This window comes from Gopherus flavomarginatus, chromosome 1 (assembly GCF_025201925.1).
Source record: "Gopherus flavomarginatus isolate rGopFla2 chromosome 1, rGopFla2.mat.asm, whole genome shotgun sequence".
Taxonomy (NCBI): domain Eukaryota; kingdom Metazoa; phylum Chordata; order Testudines; family Testudinidae; genus Gopherus; species Gopherus flavomarginatus.
This window is the reverse complement of record NC_066617.1, coordinates 268,310,472-268,332,421: the sequence shown is the minus strand read 5'-3', so window position 1 is coordinate 268,332,421 and position 21,950 is coordinate 268,310,472. Positions and strand designations below refer to the sequence as shown.

Below are 21,950 nucleotides of genomic sequence, written 5' to 3'. Positions count from 1 at the left end.
CTTCTCATTTTTTGGTCACCTATGGATTTGGGTTACTCTTAATATTATCTAAAAACTTGAAAAACTCTGAAGCACAATCCTGAGTATACTTACAGAGGAATCAATTGGTGCATCTATGTAATGATAGACATACTAGCTCCATTCTCTCCCCCATCTAGCCTTTTCACCTCTCCTCCCAGTATAAATCCCCACTGCATAGTGGGGCGTAGAAGCAGAGGTCTGCAAAATGTTGTGCTCAACCTAAGCAAGTTTCAGAAATCCTACCCTTCCCTCCTATTACTATTATTCACCCTTTTTTGTCCTGAGCAATGCCCTCTGCACTCCCAGGAAGGACAGGATTTGCCCTCCACCCCAAGTAAACCCAAGTGACAGTTCCAGTCTGCTTCACCTGCTTCCAACCTGCGTCGCATTACAAAATAGTGTCACCGTGCTTAACCTTGGATCAGAAGAATGTCAAGTGCATTCCACACCTATTATTAATATACAGCATCATAAATGTGCATGGCATTTCCTCTTCCCCACCCTTCTTCAGTTCCAGTTGAGGTGGGAAGAAGAAAGACTGCCACTACTCTGTGGGTTTGGGACTACAGAGAAGGCCTCGCCCCCAGCGTTCCTAAAGCTGTTGGGAAGGAAAGAGAAGCTTGAAATGCTACAGATGCTCATCATTTGGAAAGCAGATCTGGCTTACAGCAGCCTTGTATAGGACACACAACTGCAGGGGGTGATGAGAAGGCCATGCCTCCAATCCCAGGTTGGAGAGGGAGAGATATGTTTGAAGGTCGGCCAACTCCTGTCTTAGTGAAACTCTGCTTCTAGTGAATTTTAGTTGTGTGGGAGAGTGGACAGAAGCACAAACACCACTTTAACACAGTGGATTCAACTGTGTGCTGTTCTTTGTGTTCAGGTGGCAAGGTAGGGATGTATACAAGTTACAATTTCATTTCACAGCAAAGGTGGGGAGATCTTTTTTAATTAGAACAGTAAATAATCTCTAATTAGATAACTATGTATCGAGGGGCAGCAAAAATTTGACTAGTTACTCATATTAAACTGTTAGGAATAGAATGGTCTCCTTTAACAGAACTCTGGCAGAAAATGTAGAAACTACAACTTATTTCTTGCAAATAGTACAATAACAGCTTCTCCAACTCTAAAACTATGGTCTTTCTTTTTCTGTTACTAAAGAGTAGAAGCTGAATACTGACACAAAATGAACTTGTAAAAACTTTAACGACATCCTTTCACTGTAAAAGAATTTCCTCTTGATGTACGGATGTGCTCCAGGAGCTGCCAAGGCAAAGATCAAGTTTTAGTCACAGTTGATTTCTAGCCCTAATGTAATTGTTAACGTAGGGTTCACCACTAGTCTAAATAGACTGTCTATAATGGGATCCCACAAGCTCTTCTGAAAACATTGTACTGGCACCTGACCCACTATATCTCAATGAGCTGTATGAGAGTTTTCAGAAACACTCTGGCTTCTTGAAAGAAAACAGAAAGAACTGTCAAATACAACAGAGCCCCTGCTTCTAACTGCTCCTTTAGCCAGATTTTTATGTTCTATTCCCACAGTCTCTGACTTCATAGTTAATTCAAAAGTGTGTTTTGAAGTCCATTGGTGAAAGTACGATATATAGGCCGCATACACAGAAACAGCCAATTCACTAGCTTCTCTGGCCTTTCAAAAAAATTAAATCTCTAAACCTACATAACTAAAAAAAAACTAACTGGGGACTGCATTTTGGAACAGTACTTTTAACATGAGCATGTCACAGATTTCTACAACAACAGTCAGATCTTTCTGAGCTAGGTAAGAAATTAATTGTCACAGGATGCTTGTAAGAGATTTAGAATATTATTTCTGAAGACCCTCTAAGCAAGAAATTGTTGATGCCACTTACAGTGGAAAAGAAGGGAGTGGATGGATTGCTTACTAATTTGCATAAGCAAGGCACTGAAGAGGTTACAATTTTTTTCTTTTAACGTTTCTTTATGAAAGTGATTATCCAAGAAGTGTCCTAGAGCTTCCTGTTACATCTAGCAAGACTTTGATTTTACTGACTCCTACACTGGGGTCCACTAGCACATACTCCTGTGCTCACATGGAGACCCGCTGACGAGTGGATACCAATGCAGGACAGGGCCACTGACAGTACACTGAAGGGAGAGTCTATTTTATACCATTCTATCTAGCCAAGGATTGCAAATATTTTGAAAAGTCTTAATGTGCTTTCCCAGTTCCTCAACGGTGGCACTGAGACTTCTGAAATCTATTCACATACCATCTAGACCTTTTCTGATTTCCATTGAGGTGTAATACAAAATAGAGCACAAGAAAATGAATGTGCAGAAATCGCTGTTTAAGAAAAGAAGCCTAATCCTCTTTGAGAGGGAAACCCAAAGGAAACATACTTGTGCCAGGGAGAAATTCCATAGTTCATTCACTACTTGTTCTATATTGTTCCAGGATTTTTGTAGTTTTATATTAGTGCATTATACATTAATGCCCTGGAGTGAGAGTGTCAGGAGAACTGTTTGTTTTGTAAACTAATCACTATAGCTTAAAGATTGAAAGGAGAATGGAGTCGGCTCAGACTGCCCCAAGACCTGCCCAAACAGTTGTGGATTAGCACAGATCCAATTTATCTGTAGATCCCTGTTCTTCTATGGACAAGGCCCTCTGATCCATCTGGGGACTCACTGCTGAAGAAGAATGGAGCCAGGAGGCACAGGGGCTGGGGATTTGGGTTATGAGTAAGGCCTCGGTCTTGCTGCCTATTGTCTTTCATTTTAGCACACTACTGTGTTTTGTGGCATAGGGCATGCTCTGATATACTCCGTAACCTTGTGATAAATTAAGACCTAAGAGGCAGTAAACATGCAGGATGGCAAAGCACTGCAGCTAACCCTGAAGTAGCTAGGCCAACCAGAAAAATTAAAATCCAAAGCAACATTTATGCATTTCCAGTCCCCCTCTCTGAAAGGAGAAAAGACAATTTCCCATCCCTCCTAAAATCTACAGATGGCATGTAGACTCCGCATGATCCCTGATCATCCCGAGAGGCCTCTTTTCTCTCCTTTCTCTAGTGCCTTTGCCTCCTCAATCTAAAACTGAGGCCTTCCAATGTAAGGCTGCTAGCTAGCAAGAAGCTTTCCAAAAGATGGAGTAAAGCTGGCTCTGTTGGCTAGCAAGGCAGAAAGGCAGCCACTGTAAGTAATAGCCAAACTATAAATTGTCTCTGTCATGTGTGAAGCCACACCTGAGATGGGTTGCCTACAAAGGAAAAACCGAATCGAGATTTTTGAGGTATTTAGGAGAACCCCAGAGTAGTCTGTCTGAACCCCCTTGGAGTTACTGACACCCATCTGAGCCCACACTTTGGGACAGTTATGAGGGTCATTATGTTAGTGTGATACTGACTTGAGTAACAGTTGCCAAATGACCTAGTAAACTGAGAAGTGTTTATACTGAAAGTCTTACTTGTATATTACTAAAAGTAGTTTACTGGACTAGATGGATTGATTTGTTTTTAAACCTAAGAATGGTTAGTCATGTTATTAGTGGTTTCAATAACCCTAGATCTGTGTAATATACTCACATGCCAAATCCAACACCCATACTGTGCTCTGTTTTAAGACAGCACAAATCTATGTGCCATGACCACAGCTTATCACAATTCCTCTTACTGCAATTATTCAAAGATTCAAAACAAGAAACATCTTTTCTGGTTAATTGCAGCCTCCTTCTTTGCCCCAGACTAAATATTGATACTTTGTTCTTTCGAATATATAATTTGCAAATGAATGGTTGTGAAAGAACAAAATAAACAAACTGTTTAAATTCAAGCATTCAGAGTGGTTAGTATTGAGTTCACTGACAAACGTAGCCTCTCCATCCTAGGAGAAAAATATTAAGAGATTTCCACCAAGTACAACATGCTGAATTTTTCCAAAATTCAAACAAACAAGACAATCAGGATTACTTTGTTATTTCTGATTTTCATTAAAAATGGGTGAAATTCATTTTAGTATAATAGGCCACTCTATGTAAGCTCTTTGATGAGAGCACAATAATTTATTACATATTTGTACAGCAACTAGCACAGTGAGGTCCAATTTGGTTGTGGCCTTTAGATGCTACCACAATATAAATGTTAAATAATAATAAGAATTACTCTTTCCAAACCACTTGGTGCTTTAAAATGTGTAGAAGTAGCCGTGTGGGAAATTTATCCTGAATAAACTAAAAAAGTATCTAAATTCCTCTAGTGTCAAACCCTTCTATATCTTTTAACGGTTTCACCCATCATGTCAACTCTCACCTGAAATGTTATGTTTTGTAAAAAATAAGGTATACAAACCCAAAACCATTAGAAATATATATTTACCATACATTTAAGAGTTCCAGTGTAAACTATATTTTCAAAGAAACAAAACATTTCCCTGCAGCATTTTCAGCCCAAATCCTGTAGCATTGTGAGTGTATGAGCACCTTAATTTCTTTTTAAAAAGTGAAACTTACTAGTATATTTTCATTCCCCAACATGGGAGTAATGCATGTGTGATGCTGGCCAGGCCAGGTGCCAGCTCTTGCCAAGGCTGCAGGCATTAGCTAAGAACTGACAAACTCATAGCTGGAGACCAGACTGGTTCATTTACGTGTTAGCGCTGTTCCATGTTATAGTTCTTATAAGACTGTATTTAGTGTTTAGACTCTATAATAAATGTTTGTAAATTGCTGCATCCATTAATCTTATTTGTAATGTCTGTTTTTTTATTTATAACTTCGAAAATGTTTGCTCTAAACTTGTGAACAAAGATGGGAATGGTGTTTCCTCAAACCTGTCCAGAAGAACTATCAAAATTAGATGGGCCATGAGGAACACCACAATTCAAAGGATTGGTTAATGGCCCTATCACATCTTGGAAATACTACATGCAAAAGAAGCTTTTCCTATGGAGCTGGAGGCTGAATGAAGGAAATAAAACAAAGACACAGGAAATTTTTTCATCTTTTTGCTGTCTGAACTCTTATAGGCCCAGAAACACCCCAGACTGAATGAAAGATCCCTAGGGGTCTGCCCTGAAAGGCACTTTGAATTGACAGACTACTAGTACACTCTTAGGATTTAGATTGCAACTCATGTGTTTACTGTTGCTTGCTATAACCTGTAAATAACTGTTATTTGTTTTCGTAGTTAATAAGCCTTTAGATCGTTTATTATAGAATTGGCTACAGGCATTGTCTTTGGTGTAAGATCTAGGGTACCACTTGGTCTGGGGTAGGTGACAGGTCTCCTGGGACTGGAAGCAACCTGAATATTTTATGATTTTTGGTGTAGGTGGCTATTTATCTCTAAGTCCCGCGCACCTGGGTGGCAAAATAGACTGGAGAAGGGGACTATCTGTGACTCCATGATGAAACTGTTAGTGATCCAGGAGTTCACATTTGTTACTGATTTGGTAAAATCTAAATTATAGAACACACCACCAGTTTGGGGCGTCTGCCACAGGCAGGTACTCATGGTCATGAGCCACTCCAGACAGTGTGACAACATGTATGAAGTAAACAGCATAAATAGCTTTAAAAAATCATTCACATTTAGTTATCTTTGTTGTTACCAGTAATACTGGTAAGGAAACCAGTTCTAAAAATATATGTTTACCATAAAAGTGTCCCTTAAAGGTCAGGCCTATTTGCTCTTCTGTTGGACAGTAGCTTAAAGAGCTTCTAAACTCAGCTCCCTTCAGAACAGTATGTTCTTCTCTAACCTTTCCTAGCTACTGTACATCCCTTGGGTCCCTTTATTATTTAGTTTACCATTTCTTTTGTCTCCTCGCTTTCATTTCCCTCAGAGAATAAGAGGGAGAGAACATGCCACACTATACCAGTTTGAACATATAGGACTTGAAAAAAATCTCTCTACTCTTTTAGCAGAGCATTTTTCAGCTTTTTCCACTATTTATAAAAAATTGTGTTACCCGTTTCAACTTTATCCAGCTCTACCAGAAAATTCTCCTATATGTGATTTGTTACAGGGCACACCACTCACTGTCAGCCTGGAGCCTCCCCCTGGTACTCTGGGGATTAGTTTGAGGCTGACACACACTCACCTCGTCCACAGTTTGCACATCATCACTCTGTCTCTGCTGTCTGCCTGCTGTTTCTCCTACAGTCTCAGGAGCCATGGTGTCCTCTTCGTGGCTCAGTCCTCTGGCCATGTCATTGTCCATGTTCCCTCCCTTTCCGGGGAAGGTTTAACTCCTTAATAGTCCTAGGCACTCTTCCCGGTCACTGCCTAAGTGCTACTCACCCAGTGGCTGGTAGGGGAACCCGGGACCTCTCTTTTCTCCAGTTTCTAACCCAGGGACCCTGAGCTCAGCAGTCTGGGCCTTCTCTTTCTTTCTCTTGCCTCACTGCTCTATCTGTGGGCTACTTCCTACCACTGGTTCTCCTTTTCTTTCTGGGCCTACCAGTTCCCACAAACCTCCTACCTCTTCCCAGACAGTGACTGCAGTCTGAAGTCTCCACTCTTCCCTTTCTCTGGGAGTATCTGCCTTTTCCACCTATTCCTGCTCAGCTAACCCCCATTAATTAGCTTCCTAATTGGTCGATTGACCCATCTTACCTGCATTAAACCCTGCAGGGTGAAAATGGGGTAGTCACCCCATAACATGACTACAGAAGAGCATGATGTTCTCTTTCCTTGATTTTTGTACTCATCTTCTGTCCCAATCTTTTGTGTCACCATCCTCTATCCCAAATTGCTTCCACTAACAGGCACTGTACTGTGTTCAGTAACCAAGTCAGTTCTCCATCCACTCAGCTAGCCACTGAAGTGAATAGCAAAATGCCCACTGCCTGCAGTGAGTGTGCCCTTTCTCAGCATATTTACTCACTGTGCACATTAGTGTTTTTTCCTACAGTACATCAAAATGTTCCTAACCTGGTTTGTAGAACCTACATTCTACTTCCATCTGCATCACTGGCTCCTCAGCACCTTCCGGAAGCTGGTCTATCTGGGATGTAATGTCCCCCACCCAGTATTCAGGAGGCAATGAAATTAAAATCACGACTGTTCAGTGAAGCCCCAGACACCCATTTGCATGTCCTCGGGACTGGTTTGATTTCCCTCATTATCCTTAGACATGTGCAGCACAGTATACATTTTTTACTCTGCTACACCATATTTATTTGAGCATCCTCAGGAACTCCACCAAAGTGTATTTTTTTCACTATTGTATGGCATTTTGATTCTTGAGATGGACATTTTTGCTGTCAATGTGCTAAATAAGCCAACATTTTCTAATGTACCTTCATGCCAACTGAATGTTTTCATCCAGGAAACACATCCACATCCTCTATTGCCCACAAATCCTAGGATTCATCCCCATTTCGGGCCAATAATCCTCCATCTGTACCATTCCATATAAACTATGAAGAAAAAGCCAAAATTAAAAAGAATTGGAAACATAATATCAGATGCAGCTAGCCAGTTCTCACTATCACACACGCACACCCTCTGACTTCTTGCCCAGTTAAACTCAGTAACTCATATGGACGCACTGAAGAATTTTGCTCTTACCCAGACAGATACAGTGGCCCAAGTTCAAGTCTGTTGCACTTGTTCAATTCCACTGATGTCACTGGGATTGAATATCCAGAATTAGGGCTTCCTTAAAAATGTGGGACTTTAAATACATGAAGCATACTTCTCTATAAGACTTTGTTCTTTTTCCTCTTATTTACCAATCACACAAACGGTTCTCACTCACCACCTAGCAATCCAGTCTGAACTACAAAGAAAAAACTAAATGGATATAGGTTCAAAAAAAGAGCCAAAAGATCTGTTTGATTTGCAAAGCTACTCTTGCAGGCATTTCTTTGTGGGGCGCATGGGGAAGAGTTTACGTAAAGAAAAAAACCTCCGGATATAAGAGAGAACCCTCAGCCCCAACAGGTTTCAGACTTTCCAGCCAGCGCTCAGTACTACAGAGTACAGAAAGGAGAAATGGATTCAGTCAGCTGTTTTCCAAATACTTGGACTCACTAGAAATGCTCCAGAGGTCAGCCGATCATCCCACAGTATGTTACAGCGGAGGGAAGAGCTGCACAGGCTGTTCCTCAGGGAAGTGGAGGCGTAGGGTTCTGCTGTACAAGAATCTCAGAAGCCTGGTCCCCAAACACAGCAGTAGCCCATCATTTTTCTTGCACTGGAGATCTTCCACATATCCACGAAAGAACCAGAATTTGCCCTTTCATCTCTTGATTTCTCCTAAAGATTTGCTTTTCTTTTGTGGAGTCAGTGCCAGTCGCTTTAGCACATCCACATTTGCTCAGTTTCAGCACTTTGGCATAAAGTGGGAAATTCACCATTTAGATAGCTCATGCCCAAACCCTTAGAAAATTAGGAAAACCCACAAACTTTCATCTCATTAATAATCAAGTCACCAGCAATTACTGCTGTGAGCTCACTGTTACTGTCATTGGCTGAATCTTAAAAAGCAGTGAAAGACCTTAAAAACATATTAAAAGAAATTAGATGCAATGGCTATTTTTTCCCACATTTTTAAAAACCAAGTATAGAAATGTGAACTGTCTGACGTAGACCCCAGTAAAAGCACTATATCTGGGGGAAACATGCAGGGTTAACCTTCAGTAAAGCTATGGAATTGGGATGGACCAAGGCCAGATCCACAGATTGGGGACAGGACTGAGAGGCGAGCAAGACACCAGCAAACTTTAGAACTGCAGACTCATGCAACCCTGTGCCTGCAGTTGAAGAGAAGGAGGAAGGCTGCTTGGTTTGGGAGGGGAAAAGATCCTGTCTTGAGAATAGCTGGGGAAAAGTGTCGAAGGGGCATGAAGCTTTGGGGTGTCTTCTCACAAGTTTAATGGATCTGAGCCACAGATAGTGATGATCTGCTCTTAGCCAGGAAGAATACTAGTTTCCCTATTCCTTAGATAAGACCTATACCCTAGTCTTTCCTCATGATCTTCTACTATAACTTGCACTAAGTTTTCTACTGTTAGTTACCATTTGCTTTTGTCAAAGTCAATGAATTAACTCAGAAAAAAGGAATTAACTTGTGAAAGTTACCAACAACCAGTACTATAATATTGTGTGATATTTCTCAAAGGCCAGATAGAGATGGAAACATTCATTTGTGCATTCAGTCATACAGCGTTGAAATGCAGTGAGCATAAATGGGACATGCTTAAGAAAATAGATTTACTGAAGAACCACAACCATGCACTGGCAAACTTAAAAATTTAACATTTTCATTTCAAAATCTCATTAAAGTACAATGGCATTCTTCAGTATTTCCTTTTCCAGCATGACTTGTACCAAGAAATCTGGATGTAAACAGAAGTCTTTGCCCTTATAAGTAGCCTCTTCTTTCTGCTTGATCCATTCCATAATCCAGGATGTTTTATGTGACTTTGGGGCTCAATTCTGCAGACCTTTCCACACACACATAGTCCCTACAGCATGCCCCATAGGGAAAGGAATTAGAGGTCGGGGGAACAGTTTGCAGGAGATGATGCCTTCTAATCATATGGATCTTGAGGATCCTCTAGATTCCTCTAGATCTGTGGAAGTAGTAATAGTCTACATAAACGGATGGTCTCTCTTCCTCATGGCCCAATGGCTGCAGCAGCAGCCATTCTGTTGCTGGCTAGCTCCATCTGAATTACCCTCAATAGACCCTCAGTGAGTTAATCATATAGCTTCAGGCTGTATTTATTCCCAAATGAGGTGAAATCCAGGTTTTCCATTGACCTCAGTGGGACCAGTGTTTCATACCAGATCTCCATACAGGGGACTGTACATCTGGTACTAGTTCATCTCTTCCTCATCCCTGTCACCCAAACCCTGAGAAGCCCCAGCTCCTCAATGGGAAAGTGAAGAGAGTGGGGTTTGCGGAAAGTGAGGTGTCTTAACGTCTTTGTATCTGTGGCAGCCCAAGAATGCAGAAGGTTCCCTGGAGGAAACATCCTTCACCTCTGCATGGGCATGGAGATATCTGTCCCTGGAGGGCCCTCTGTATGTGTACCATATCTGTGCAGCCCTTTGTACCACACAGCATTTTACGGGATGGGTATTCTCTCAGACTGTAAAACTGCAAAAAGATAAGTGATATTTGATTTCATTATGACTTTCCACAAAATAGATAAGTCTAATATTGTACCTACTCACATAAATACAGGCCTTCCTGGACTCTTACCTAGAACAAAGTGTTCTTACAGGATTACAGCTGACTTGTATCGCTATCTCATAGCAAACCAAAAACAATTCCAACAAGGTTAAAATGTTTAACCTTGGAACTATTTTAGTGTCAAGTGGGACCTATTTAATTTTAACACCACAAATTGATTAAGCCAAATAATTTCCAAGAGATTACTTTTCATATGCAAATATTAAAATAGCTCAATAAAATTCCTCATATATTTTCCAATTAAAATTAAAGTAATTGGGGGAAAAAGTCAAAATAATAACGTATGGCTGTTAAAATCATGCTGTCAATTTCCATCGCCAGTTGTCTGTCATTTACTGCTATTCCACAGCACTATTCCATTCTATTTTAAGAGTCCATTAATTAAAATGATGATGCATATCCAACTCAGTATGTTGCCTAAACAAGTCTGCTGAATTTTATTACAGTAAGCCTTTTTATTCTGACTTCTCAAGAAGTTTTTCACAACTTCAACTGCTTGCATTAAACATCAGCTATCTAGGCAATCAATACTTTTAATGTGATATGCTAAAAGCAATATAAAAAAATATTCTGTTTGTTTATATATATATATATATAAAAAGGCTTTCACTTAATGACTCTTGGGAAGTTTCACTCCAAACTGAAGGTTCTCTTCTGAAGGGGGTGTTTCTGTGCTGGATAATGGCACTGACTTTATTCACTATGAATACTGTATTACCTTTGGTGCCAAGTAGTTTAAAGAAAATAGGCTACGTAAGTACATTTTGTTCACTGTGGACTCAGGCCTACAAGATGGCCAGCACCATCAACTCCCATTGGGTTTAGGATGCTCAGCATCTCCAGGAGCGGCTCAGTACTGTGCCAAATCCAGCTCCACAGCACAATAAATTAGTTTTTAAAATCCAGCACCTCAGCACATGATCGGAGATAAAAATATTGGCCACCCACTCATTTTGTCATTTCTCACTCCTTCACTTGTTCTAACACTCAAATCACACTCCTCACAAGGAGCAGACACTCTCCGAACTAAATCTAATGGGCCCAATCCTGCAAACCTTATTTCCAAACATACTGCCTTACTACTACACACAGTTCCCTCTTGAGGTAAGTGGCACTGCACAGCTATAAGAATTACACCCTGGTTTGTAGGTTTGGGTCCATTAGTGGTTGAATTCCTACACTAGATCCCCCCTTTTTTCCCTATAGATGAGAAAAACAGAAACAAAACATTAAAGTTAACATAAATTTTGCTATCAGATATACTATCAGTCCATCAGGCCTGGTAACTTGGATACCTAATAATTCAGAAGAAGCTGTAAAAAACAGTGGAACTGTGCAATGTTCAGCCACTGTTTGATATCTTTAAAGAGGGGGAAATTGAGGCATGGGGGAGTTAAATAACTTGTCCAAAAACCACAGTGGAAGTCACTGACAGAACCAAGTATGGAACCAGGTCTCCAGTTTCCTAGATGACAAGATAGTCCTCATCTAAACTCTCTTCTAGTAGGCTTCATACCCACAACCTCTGAATTTGCTAACGGTTCTAGGGATCCAATGTAGTCTACTTCAGCACAGTCATATCTATAATTCAGCCACATTATTTTACCTGACAACTTGCTGCAACACTTCATTCTCCAAGATGAGTAAGGACAAGAAAATTACAGAACATATTACTTGAGGGGAGGGCAGGAAAGGTTATTACTTTTATTAAAAAGGTAAATGAAGTCTTTCTGAAAATCTCTCCACTTCAAATAACTTCTCTTTTTTTTCCAGGTTATATATTTACAGACATTTAATGGATCTTTGTCAAGGGCCAGATCCTGAATTTCTTACTCAACCCTTACTCAGATCTGAAGTCAAAAGCAGTTTTGCCCCCAAACTGATGAACCTAACCTGCTTACAGATATTTAATTTACTTATCTTCCTCAAATGAAAACTGAATAATTACAAAATTAAACCCAATAATGTCTGTACAAACATTTTGCATATTTTCCCTAAGTCCAAATGATCCCTTTAAACAGTAATTCATTTATAAATGGCATATCATTAACTGACATTGAACTAAGTGTAAGCATATGTATCATGTAGGAAGATTCATGAGCAGGAATATATTTCACCCTTTAACAAGTGCAATATGCAATTTACTTTGATCATAGACGAATTAAATTTGTATAAATTCAGAAAACATATTCCATGGAGGGCAAAAGCGTCAGTGGGTGAGATAAATGTAAATAGGCCATTTTACATTTGAGTGATCTTGGAGAAAAATGTACTGTGCAGCTAAAATCGATATCAAATCTGTATTCTATAGTATTAACACTAAAAAGCGGCATTGACTGTAATGTGAAAGAAACACCATGGGCCCAATCCTGCAGTCCTTAACAGGCAAAACACCCTTTGGTTTCTAGTGGGTGGTTTGTTTTCTATGAGTAAGGGGGCTGCAGCATCTGACCCTAACTTAATTATAACTCAAACAATGACACACAACAGGCCTGTAAAATGCAGAGCCTAAATCTGTGTTTTAAACAATTCCATTTTTGCATGGTTATGTTTATAAACTTCTTCAGAACAATAAGCAATTATTAAAGAACAGTATTTTTGGAGGGGGGGGATGAAGAAAGAGGTTATCAAGCAATTGTCTGGAGATCCCATTTTTTCAATATTGGGATAGGATTCAATGTTTGCAGTTGGCATTTTCTTCCTTTTAAGTGGATATTGGCTTGAGAATGGTCCTTGATTGACACTAATAGAAACTAAATTTCTGTATCCTCAAAATATTTACAGTTTGTATAAAACAGTAATGCCAGCTCCCCCACAGCTATCTCTCTTGAATTTAACCTGGAGAGAAGCCTCTTCATAGGAAGGAATGGATAAGAACATTTAATACATTGTCTTGCTGCTGAGACAGAGAACAAGGGTGGCAAACATGATAGTGATTTCTGTGACGGAGGCCCCTGTACATTAGGAAATGGACTGAAACAACCATCTCGTCTCCCATAGACACCCAAACAGCTATCGTATGGTACAAATTTCAGTAACTGACAATCTCAATTAAATTTGAACCAAAAGCCTAAAGGTTAGAAAAATGTCCCATTACCAATCCTTCAAGCCTTAAAATAATTCCATAATCAATACACCCTCTAACCAAACATATGCACAGTTAGGGCCTGATCCATAGCCCCCTGAAGTCAATAGAAGTCTTTCCATAGACTTCACTGGGCTTTGGATCAGGCCTTTATGGCCTAGATCAGTATAAAATGTTCTCTAGGTCCTGATTCTCCATTTCCCTACACCTCGTGTAGTCATTTCCACCACTTTAGAATGGTAGCATTTTACACCCAGTTTGCCTAGGGGGAACTGACTACACAAGCGGCAGGGGAGTGGAGAATGAGGCCTTGTGAATCTAAAAAGATTGCAATGTTTACATTATTGAGAGACAACAGAAATGTCAGTTAATGTGTATTACTGAATTTTAAAAAGCTAACAAGGAAAACTCTTTTCAATTGTACGTAAAAACAAGTCAAATGAGTTCTACAATTTTCTCTCTTACAAGAAATGTGAAGTAGATAACAGTCATCAATTTTAGGAAACAAAGACAATTCCTCTTCCCAGGATCCATAATTTGAAACACAAATGTTCTTTAGCTTTCCCTGTCCTGTTAGAAATAAGCTAACACTTCCTGACCTGATACTGACATGATTTGTACAACTCTCTCTAGACCAGCAGTCCTTTACTTTATTAATGTTGGCTTTCTCTGAAGTGATGCCTTGTGTCAATAAATATGGAAGGGCTGGCTTCAGAATTCACTGCGAAATAACAGAAACTGGGATGGAGCATGTGGGTCCTGATCAGGAGGAAGCTGGGAGATGGATTTCACAAGGGGGAAGTTACAATTAGAGTGGGAAAAGAAAGGAGTATTTGAAAATGTGCAGTCCCGGCTGCATTTTCTGAAACAGAGCTTCTCTTAGCGATAAATAGTTTAAAGAGTGACAAACATGCTTCATAACAATCAGTGGATCTTAATTGCTCAAACACTCACCAGTGCATTTTATTCAGCACTTAGCACTCCATACAGAACTGTTACCATTCATCCTTAGAACCCAACCCTTTATTAAAAGCTTGCATCTGAGTCAATACGATGACAGGCAGGTAAGTCCACGCTTTGCAATGTGGCGGATTCTCACACAACGTGCCAGTAGGGATGGGCTCAGAATGAGTATATCAGATGACTTGGGCTGCCCTAAAATTTGTGAGTGAGGAAGAGAGTGATGCGTGTGCCACATACGGAGATCAGAGTAAAGGCAAAGAAGAGCACGAGAACAAACATGGGAGAGCTGGTCTGTTGCAAAGACAGAGGAAACAAATAGTTTACACCCAGAACAATGCAGTAATCAGTTTCCAGTAAGCAGTATTAATTACCAAAATATCAACTAATCTAATCAAGAAGATTAGTGTTTAATAGTCTCTCCAAGTAGGTAACGATTGTTTAATGTTACTTGGAAAGGGATTTTAGAGTGGAGGCAAATACTTTGGTTTAAGTCTCTGTTTTTGTGTTTATGTCATAAAAGAATGAAAAGTACTTAGATCTTGTTGGATCAATAACTAGAGTCAGAGACCACAATATCACAAAACACGACTGAATGGATAATAGATATTTTGGTGCTCAATTTGATGCTTGTTTTGTTTAATCACAACACAATCATAACAACTAGATCATAACAAAATACCTTGCAAATTTCCGATATTAACCTCAAGAGCTTAAAAACAAACATACCTATAGCATGTAACATTCTTACAGAACTCAGCTACAGACTAATAGGCCATAGAATGTGACTACAAAACTTTAAAGCTTGGGACAAGAAGTAATCTAATACCTAAGCTGCTGTGGTATACCAGACACTGACAAAGAAATTCACTATGGTAATGCCACTCCCTGCCCACTGCCAAGTAGTTCTGTTAGAATCATAACCTATTTATCTCCTCTGAGTCATAATAACAAACTGATGAATGATCAGTATTTTTCTCTTGGGCTTATTACAATTAGGAGGGGAGGGGAGTTTGACAAGATTTCACCTTAATTGATCGAATAATTTCTTAGGAACAGTGAACCTTGGGATCACAAACTTGCATTTTAAAGACTTTATCTGAAGCAAGAAAAGAAGTAAAAAACTTACCCTGTCCCTGCAACAAAAAGATTATAGAAACAAGGGGAAAGGATGGCAAGTTTTGGAAAGCAAAATGGCTTGAAATACAGTAGTAAAAGTACACATCAGCAAGTTTTGAAACCCCTAATTTGGACTGTATTTTTAACAGAGTAAGGTTCAAGCAACTGACACCTGTTGATGTTGTTCTTGGCCACACTTTGAATTATTCCATCACCTACCTGCCCAATGTTTCAGCATTCCCAAACTAGAATGTGAATTGCTACATAATGTTGTGACAAGGAGTCCGGTGGCACCTTAAGGACTAACATTTATTTGGGCATAAGTTTTCGTGAGTAAAAAACCACTTCTTCAGATATTTGGACATAAATTTTCATGGATAAAAACCCACATCTTCAGAGGCATCCGATGACGTGTTTTTTTACCCACAAAAGCTTATGCCCAAATAAATCTGTTAGTCTTAAAGGTGCCACCAGACTCCTTGTTGTTTTTGTGGATACAGACTAACACGGCTACTGATACTTGACATTATGTTGTGCCATTTGGGACGCTTGTAAACAAACAAAAAGTGAAACGCCGTTGCTATGTTTTCCCCAGAGCAGGGGAAGAGGGGCCAAGTGTAACAGACCACTTTTAAGCAGGGAGTAAGCACTTTAAATCACTAAGCTCCCCACAGAGACTATTCTTAACCCCTTTTCTCCCCACTAAAGGGAAGATGCAACACATTGGCACCTAGGCGTCTAGGCAACTCCATTCTCTCTGTGCAAACTGAAACGTCTGGAAACAAGCCCAGGAACACTTCTGTCTTTGAAAGGGTCATGAACTCGTTAGGGGAAAACTGGCCTGAAAGGCGCATTTCTTGTGCTTGCAGGATTAGCCCAAAACGCTCATTTCCCCCTGTATTTGGGCGAGCAAGTCTCTTGCTCTTACCTGTCTGTCACCTTAACCGTATTGCCACGTAGAGGCCAAGTGGTGTGTGTGTGGGGGGGGGGGGAAGTAGGTCAGTTTGTCAGTGGCCACTGACTGCCTCTGCTTGGGGGCTCCCCTGGCAGGGAGGGCAATGGGGCGAGGCGAGCAGGTTGCTTTGCTTCGCAGCCCGGGAATCCATGGGGCTGCTGCCCGGTTTGGAAGTTCCCTGCGCCAGGGGGAGGCTCGCGCACTGCAGTGCGTGGGAGCGGGTAGGAGCTAGCTCAGCGCTCCCCTCACTAGCCAGCCTTCTGCGGGAGGCTCTCCGCCTGCCTCCCCCAGCCCGGCGGTGGGCTGGGGCATGGGGGCCTCTTTGGTATGCGGAGAAGGAGCTGCTCCCTGCCGCTGCCGCAAAGCGCGCGGCGCCGGGGGCACCAGCCCGAGCTGACAACCCGCCTGGGCGCTGATCTGGGGCTCTGCGCCCTGCTTTGGGCTGGGCCCCCGCTGCCTGCGCCGAGGCTGCTGCTTGGGGTGTCAGGGAGGCAGCGGGAGCTTATGATCTACTACACTGCAGTGCCAGCGTCTGGAGCTGCCACTGCAGGGCAGCCAGCCCCGCTCACACCCAGCCAGCCAGCCGCCCACCCCCTCCCCAGCAGCACGCACACCTCTCCGGGCTCCGCGCCGCTCGCGCTCTCCAGGGATTGCAGGCGCAGCCCGCCACCCCAGGAAAGCGAGCGCAATGATGGACGCGCTCGTGCAAACACAAGCCCTGGGCTCTCGCTCTCCTCCCGCGACTGGTAATTCTCCGCCAGGCTGCTTCTCCCGAAGACGGAGAGTTGGCCTCCCCCACCCTGCTGGCCAACGGAAAGCACTGAGAAGGGGGAGCGGGGAAGTGCCCCCTTGGGCTGAGATCGGGCTGCCCAAAGCACCTGCATTTGCATTCCTTATGTATGTACTGCAAGTTTCCCCGCTGGAGCCTGTTTGAATGGAAGTCCATGACCATCACACTAGAGCGGAGAGAACAGACACAGAGAAGGGAGTGGGGGTGGTCATCAAGGAGACGTGAAGCAAAGAAATACACAAAAAATAAAAGCACCCAAGCCTCTGCTGCTGCTGGTGGGCCGGGCTACTTCGGCATAGTTTCCCTCGAGGCACAAGAAAGTACCCCCTGGTCTGTGCCGGAGGAGGGAGCGCTAGGGCAGAACGGTGCGCTTTGGGGCTTGTATTTCACTCGGGAAAGGTGATCCTGGGTGGGAATATTGTACAAGCTAATCAGAAAGTCTTGGGCAGGACCCGAGTGGCATAGCCCCTGTACAGGAACTAACCGCAGGCAGGGGATCTCGCACCAGCCAAGAGCCCCTGAGCCCTCTTCTTCAAACTAGCTGCACCTGAGCCTAGGGGGAGGGTTGGTCGAATATGGCAATCTGTCGTCTTCGGTAAAATGGGCAACAATATAAAACTTTCCTTCTCTCTGGACATGCCCCTCCTCCCCCCGAAACCAAGAGAAGCATCCTGGATTTGCATCGTCGCCGAAGCTAATCTAAAACTGCTCCTTCATACACATATTCACATGGATGTCCGTACTGGCCTGGTTATATTTCCCTTTCTCCCCTTCGCAGGATTGCAGAGCTAGCTCAATGAGCAACAGACAGGATAGCATCAAAGGAAAACAATGCGATGCAATGTATTGCTTACCAGTTGAGTTCTTGTTTTTCTTAAGACTCTTGCCACAAAGACACTGCAGCATATGCGATCCTTTGCTGAAAATGTTCCAAAGAAACCACATTGATTTGGGCGAAAAGCAATCCAGCAGCTTATACACCCTGAGAAAGAAGAGATCCTTGCGGTTGCATAATAATAAGCTGGGATCAGTTCTCCTGAAGAGGGGCACCAGTTTTACCATAGAAAAATAATTATATTCCGATCTTCTCCCAGTTTTTTTTCCTCACGTGCTTTATTTCTTTGAGACTTCTCAATCGATGCTTTTTGCAGCCAGGTTATCCCCCTAGATCAACACTGGATAATTATTACCAAAAGCGTGAACGAGAAATCCTTTTACAGCATGAAGCCAAACGAAAAGTAAGGTAAAGAAATCCCAGCTGAGGCCAATAACTAAGCAGAGACAAAAGATCCCCAAAGAGAAAACCATAGTCTGTTACTCGATTGCTATGAGGATGGGTGGATCTGCAGAACAAAAGCCAAGACAGGATTCATCCTACTGAAAGACTGCCATTGTGCTGCCCCTAGGAGAGAAAAAACACACAATCAGTACGACCACCCAGATCAAGTCTGATTGATGAAGATGTATACTCCTCTCTTAGAGTGTTGATTTTATCATCAAATCCCAGTGATCTGTGTAACCTTATTGCACCTGCGGGTCTCAATCACCCTGCAGAACAGATGCAAATCTAGCCCTTAGCAAGATCACAGTATGTGGAGAGAGAGACAGATCTCTTTCCTTCCTCTCACTCTCCCTGCTTCCAACACCCGTGTGCATTTGGAAAAGATCCCTCCCTGGATTTCGCTCCTGAGCCTTGGATGTGAGTTACAGGCATTAGATAGAGTAGGAGGAGTTGAAATTTGCATTGAAAGACTGGCTTTCCATGACGTAGCCACGTGCTTCCAGGCCTGTCACCAGTGAGATGCTTCAGCCAGCCCAGGGAAGGCAGTGTCACTGCAGTCTCTGCCTGCCCTCCTACCTTCCTCGTCCCCCGTTCCCCCGCCCTCCCCCCAGTCTGTCTGGGCTGCCTTCCCCTTGCTGCAGCTTAAAATAATGGTCACACTCTGCCACTTTTACACCTGGGTGAAGTGAAACCCATCCCCCAGCCAGGGAGGAAAAGAACCTGGCATCGCTTTTGAGTGGAGAGAGGCAGGCTCCTGTCTGCAGACCTTTGTCACTTAAGGGGATGGCAGAGGAAAAACCTTGGTCCAGAAGCTCAACTCAGGGAAAAGGGGCTCTTTCCATAGGCAACCTCTCTTGGTCAGGCTCAGCCTCAGATTTCTTTTTGCCAGGCCTGTAAAAATTTTGCCACAAACTCCCCTCTCCCCATACCTTCCTCAAAATTACTGACTCCTCTCCCCATCCTATCTTCCTATCCCCCCACACACAAGCCTGCACCCCCACCAAGCCTGACTTTTGTTCACCAGGCTCTCATCCCACACTGCATTAACTCTGTGCTCATGAAAACCAGGAATAGCTCCTTTTCCAGAGTCTGTCTCTCTGGGTTTTGTGTCAAATGTGTTTTGTAAACCCCTGCAGACTGTAACCCTTTGGGGGCAGTCCTTTTGCTGTGTGTTTGTACAGCACCTCGATGCTACAAATAAATACAATGCAAACAATAACAGCAATACACTGGTGACCTGAACTAACAGAGGTCTGGGCGAACGCATATGCTACTCAGGTATCACCCCTGGGTTTGTCATACAGTAATGTTGCAACCAGCCCCTTATGAAGCTCTCCAGTGAGCATCACCCTCCAGTCAGCCTTCCTCCAGTAATGCCTAGACTGGAATCTGTATGAGGTCTGAGACTCTGAGCACTGCTGTGGAAAGTGTGCCTGTGAGCACTGCAACTGGACCTGTGTCTGGCAACAGTGGCTACTGACTCAGACTGGAAGTTGATGCCCATGCTTCTCGACCTCACCTTTGCTGCAGCACTACATGATATCTGGGTATTGGAGGGAGTCAAAGGTTATAGATGTGATACAGAGAATGAGTAAGTGTGGCAGACTGAGAATGAGGCAGAGATACGAGATCAGAATGAGAGTGAAGGGGAAAATGTATAGGCAATATGAGAGGGGAATGGAGAGTTTTTCTCTCCTCTCCTCCACCCAGTTCCAACCCTCTACCAAAGTCCTCCTTTTCCAAGACAAGTGCCCAGGTTTTCATATTTCATATCATATTAATTTTCTTTTTTAACCACAAACACTGTCTTCATCTAGTAAGTCACTCTAAATATTTCCATCAATTAAAACCCAGGCAGTTCAGTGTTTCTTCTGAATTTGTAGGTACTACCACTGGTCAAATCGGCACAATAATAACTTCTGTAAAGTGTGTGTGTTGGGACTTTGGATCCTGTCTCCTGCCCTCCCAGACTCTTGCTGCTTGTGTTGGTGTGGTTGTCGATGTTTAGGAAAGTTTTGCAATAGATATTTGGACAAATAAGCTGGGGGCTAATTGTTCCCCAAACCCAGATCCTCAAAGGTATCTAGGCACCTAAATACCTTTGAGGTTCTGGGACATAGTCACTAGAATGCTTTAGGGTTCATTTTGGTGAGATTTTGGACCTCTATAGAACTGTATAAATATTAATTATTTAGTTGTCACTGTCACATCTCTTCTGAGGGGTATTTAAATATTATTATCCCTATTTTACAGATGCGGAAAGTGAGACAGAGTTCACAGCTAGCATTTTCAGAAGTGATTGTATAAAATTAGGCACCTAAATCCACATCTCTAGATATATGTGTCTAAGAACATACAAACAGCCATACTGAGTCAGACCAAAGGTCCATCTAGCCCGGTATCCTGTCTTCCAACAGTTGCCAATTCCAGGTGCCCCAGAGGGAATGAACAGAAGAGGTAATCATCAAGTGATCCAAGTGCCTAACTCTAGGCACCAAAGTTTGAAAAAGTTGACTGGTGCAATTCAACAAACGTCACAGAGGGAGTCAGTGTGAGAAGCTGGGTTTATTCCCTTGTTCAGCCCCCTAGACTAATAAACGATCCTTCTTGGTGTCCAGAGGTCACACTATTGTTCAGCAGAGAAGTTTGCTCAATCACCCTACTGCCATCAGTGGTAGCTCGGGCAGCACTGCCCCTTTCACATGTGAAACTGATCTGGAGTCTTCCCACTTGGACCACAAAGGCCAGCACTACATGGCTCTGAGGGGACTTTGAATGACCTATGATCTACACAAAAGAGCACTTCAGCCCAAATGAGCTTTCAGCCCAAATGACTGGTTTGTATTAGTTACATTTTCAAAGCTACCTTCCCAAGGAAAAGGGCTAGTACTTAACTCCTTTTCTTTTAATGAACTCTGACACTCTCCTTTACTTTTCCTGATTCCACAAATTACAGGAGACTGTGGCTGTAGAACTGCAAAGACTGGCTCTGGCAGGGGCATCTGCGATCGGATTTGCGGATTGGAGTGGGGGTGGGGACAAAGACAAAGACACCATCTCTGATAGGAAGAGAAAATACATGGTCAGTCACCCTTTGCCTCAGTTGACTTCATGTCTAGGCTGAGCAGTGAAGCAAGAAAAACCTATCTGGGGAAATCCTCCTCCTCAGGGAGGGAATGAGAGAGAACTTGCCCAGACTCTGCTTACTCAGACTTGAGGTCTATGAAAGGTTTGCCTGAGTCAGGACTTGAGGATTTGAGCCATAGTGTGTAAGTATAAGAGATCTCCCTTTCTCAAATGAAAAGTGTATAATTAAAAAAAAAGAAAATCAAGCATATATGTACATGTGATTTGCATATTTTTCCTAATTCTATATGATCTTTTAAACATTTTATCAGAGGGGTAGCTGTGTTAGTCTGGATCTGTAAAAGCAACAAAGAGTCCTGTGGCACCTTATAGACTAACAGACGTTTTGGAGCACGAGTTTTCATGGGTGAAGGCATGCATCTGACGAAGTGGGTATTCACCCACGAAAGCT

At 42.4% G+C, this 21,950-nt stretch overlaps 2 protein-coding genes across 2 annotated transcripts in view; both read right to left on the bottom strand.

The window, feature by feature from the left end:
• Positions 1-18,828, bottom strand: part of FGF14 (fibroblast growth factor 14) — a 674,793-nt gene extending 655,965 nt beyond the window's left edge. The window contains exon 1 of the mRNA XM_050951487.1: positions 17,985-18,828. Coding sequence (XP_050807444.1) covers positions 17,985-18,192 — 208 coding nt within the window. The 5' untranslated portion in view covers positions 18,193-18,828. The remainder of the gene's footprint in view (positions 1-17,984) is intronic.
• Positions 1-21,950, bottom strand: part of METTL21C (methyltransferase 21C, AARS1 lysine) — a 521,155-nt gene that overhangs the window by 231,717 nt on the left and 267,488 nt on the right. The window lies entirely within an intron of this gene.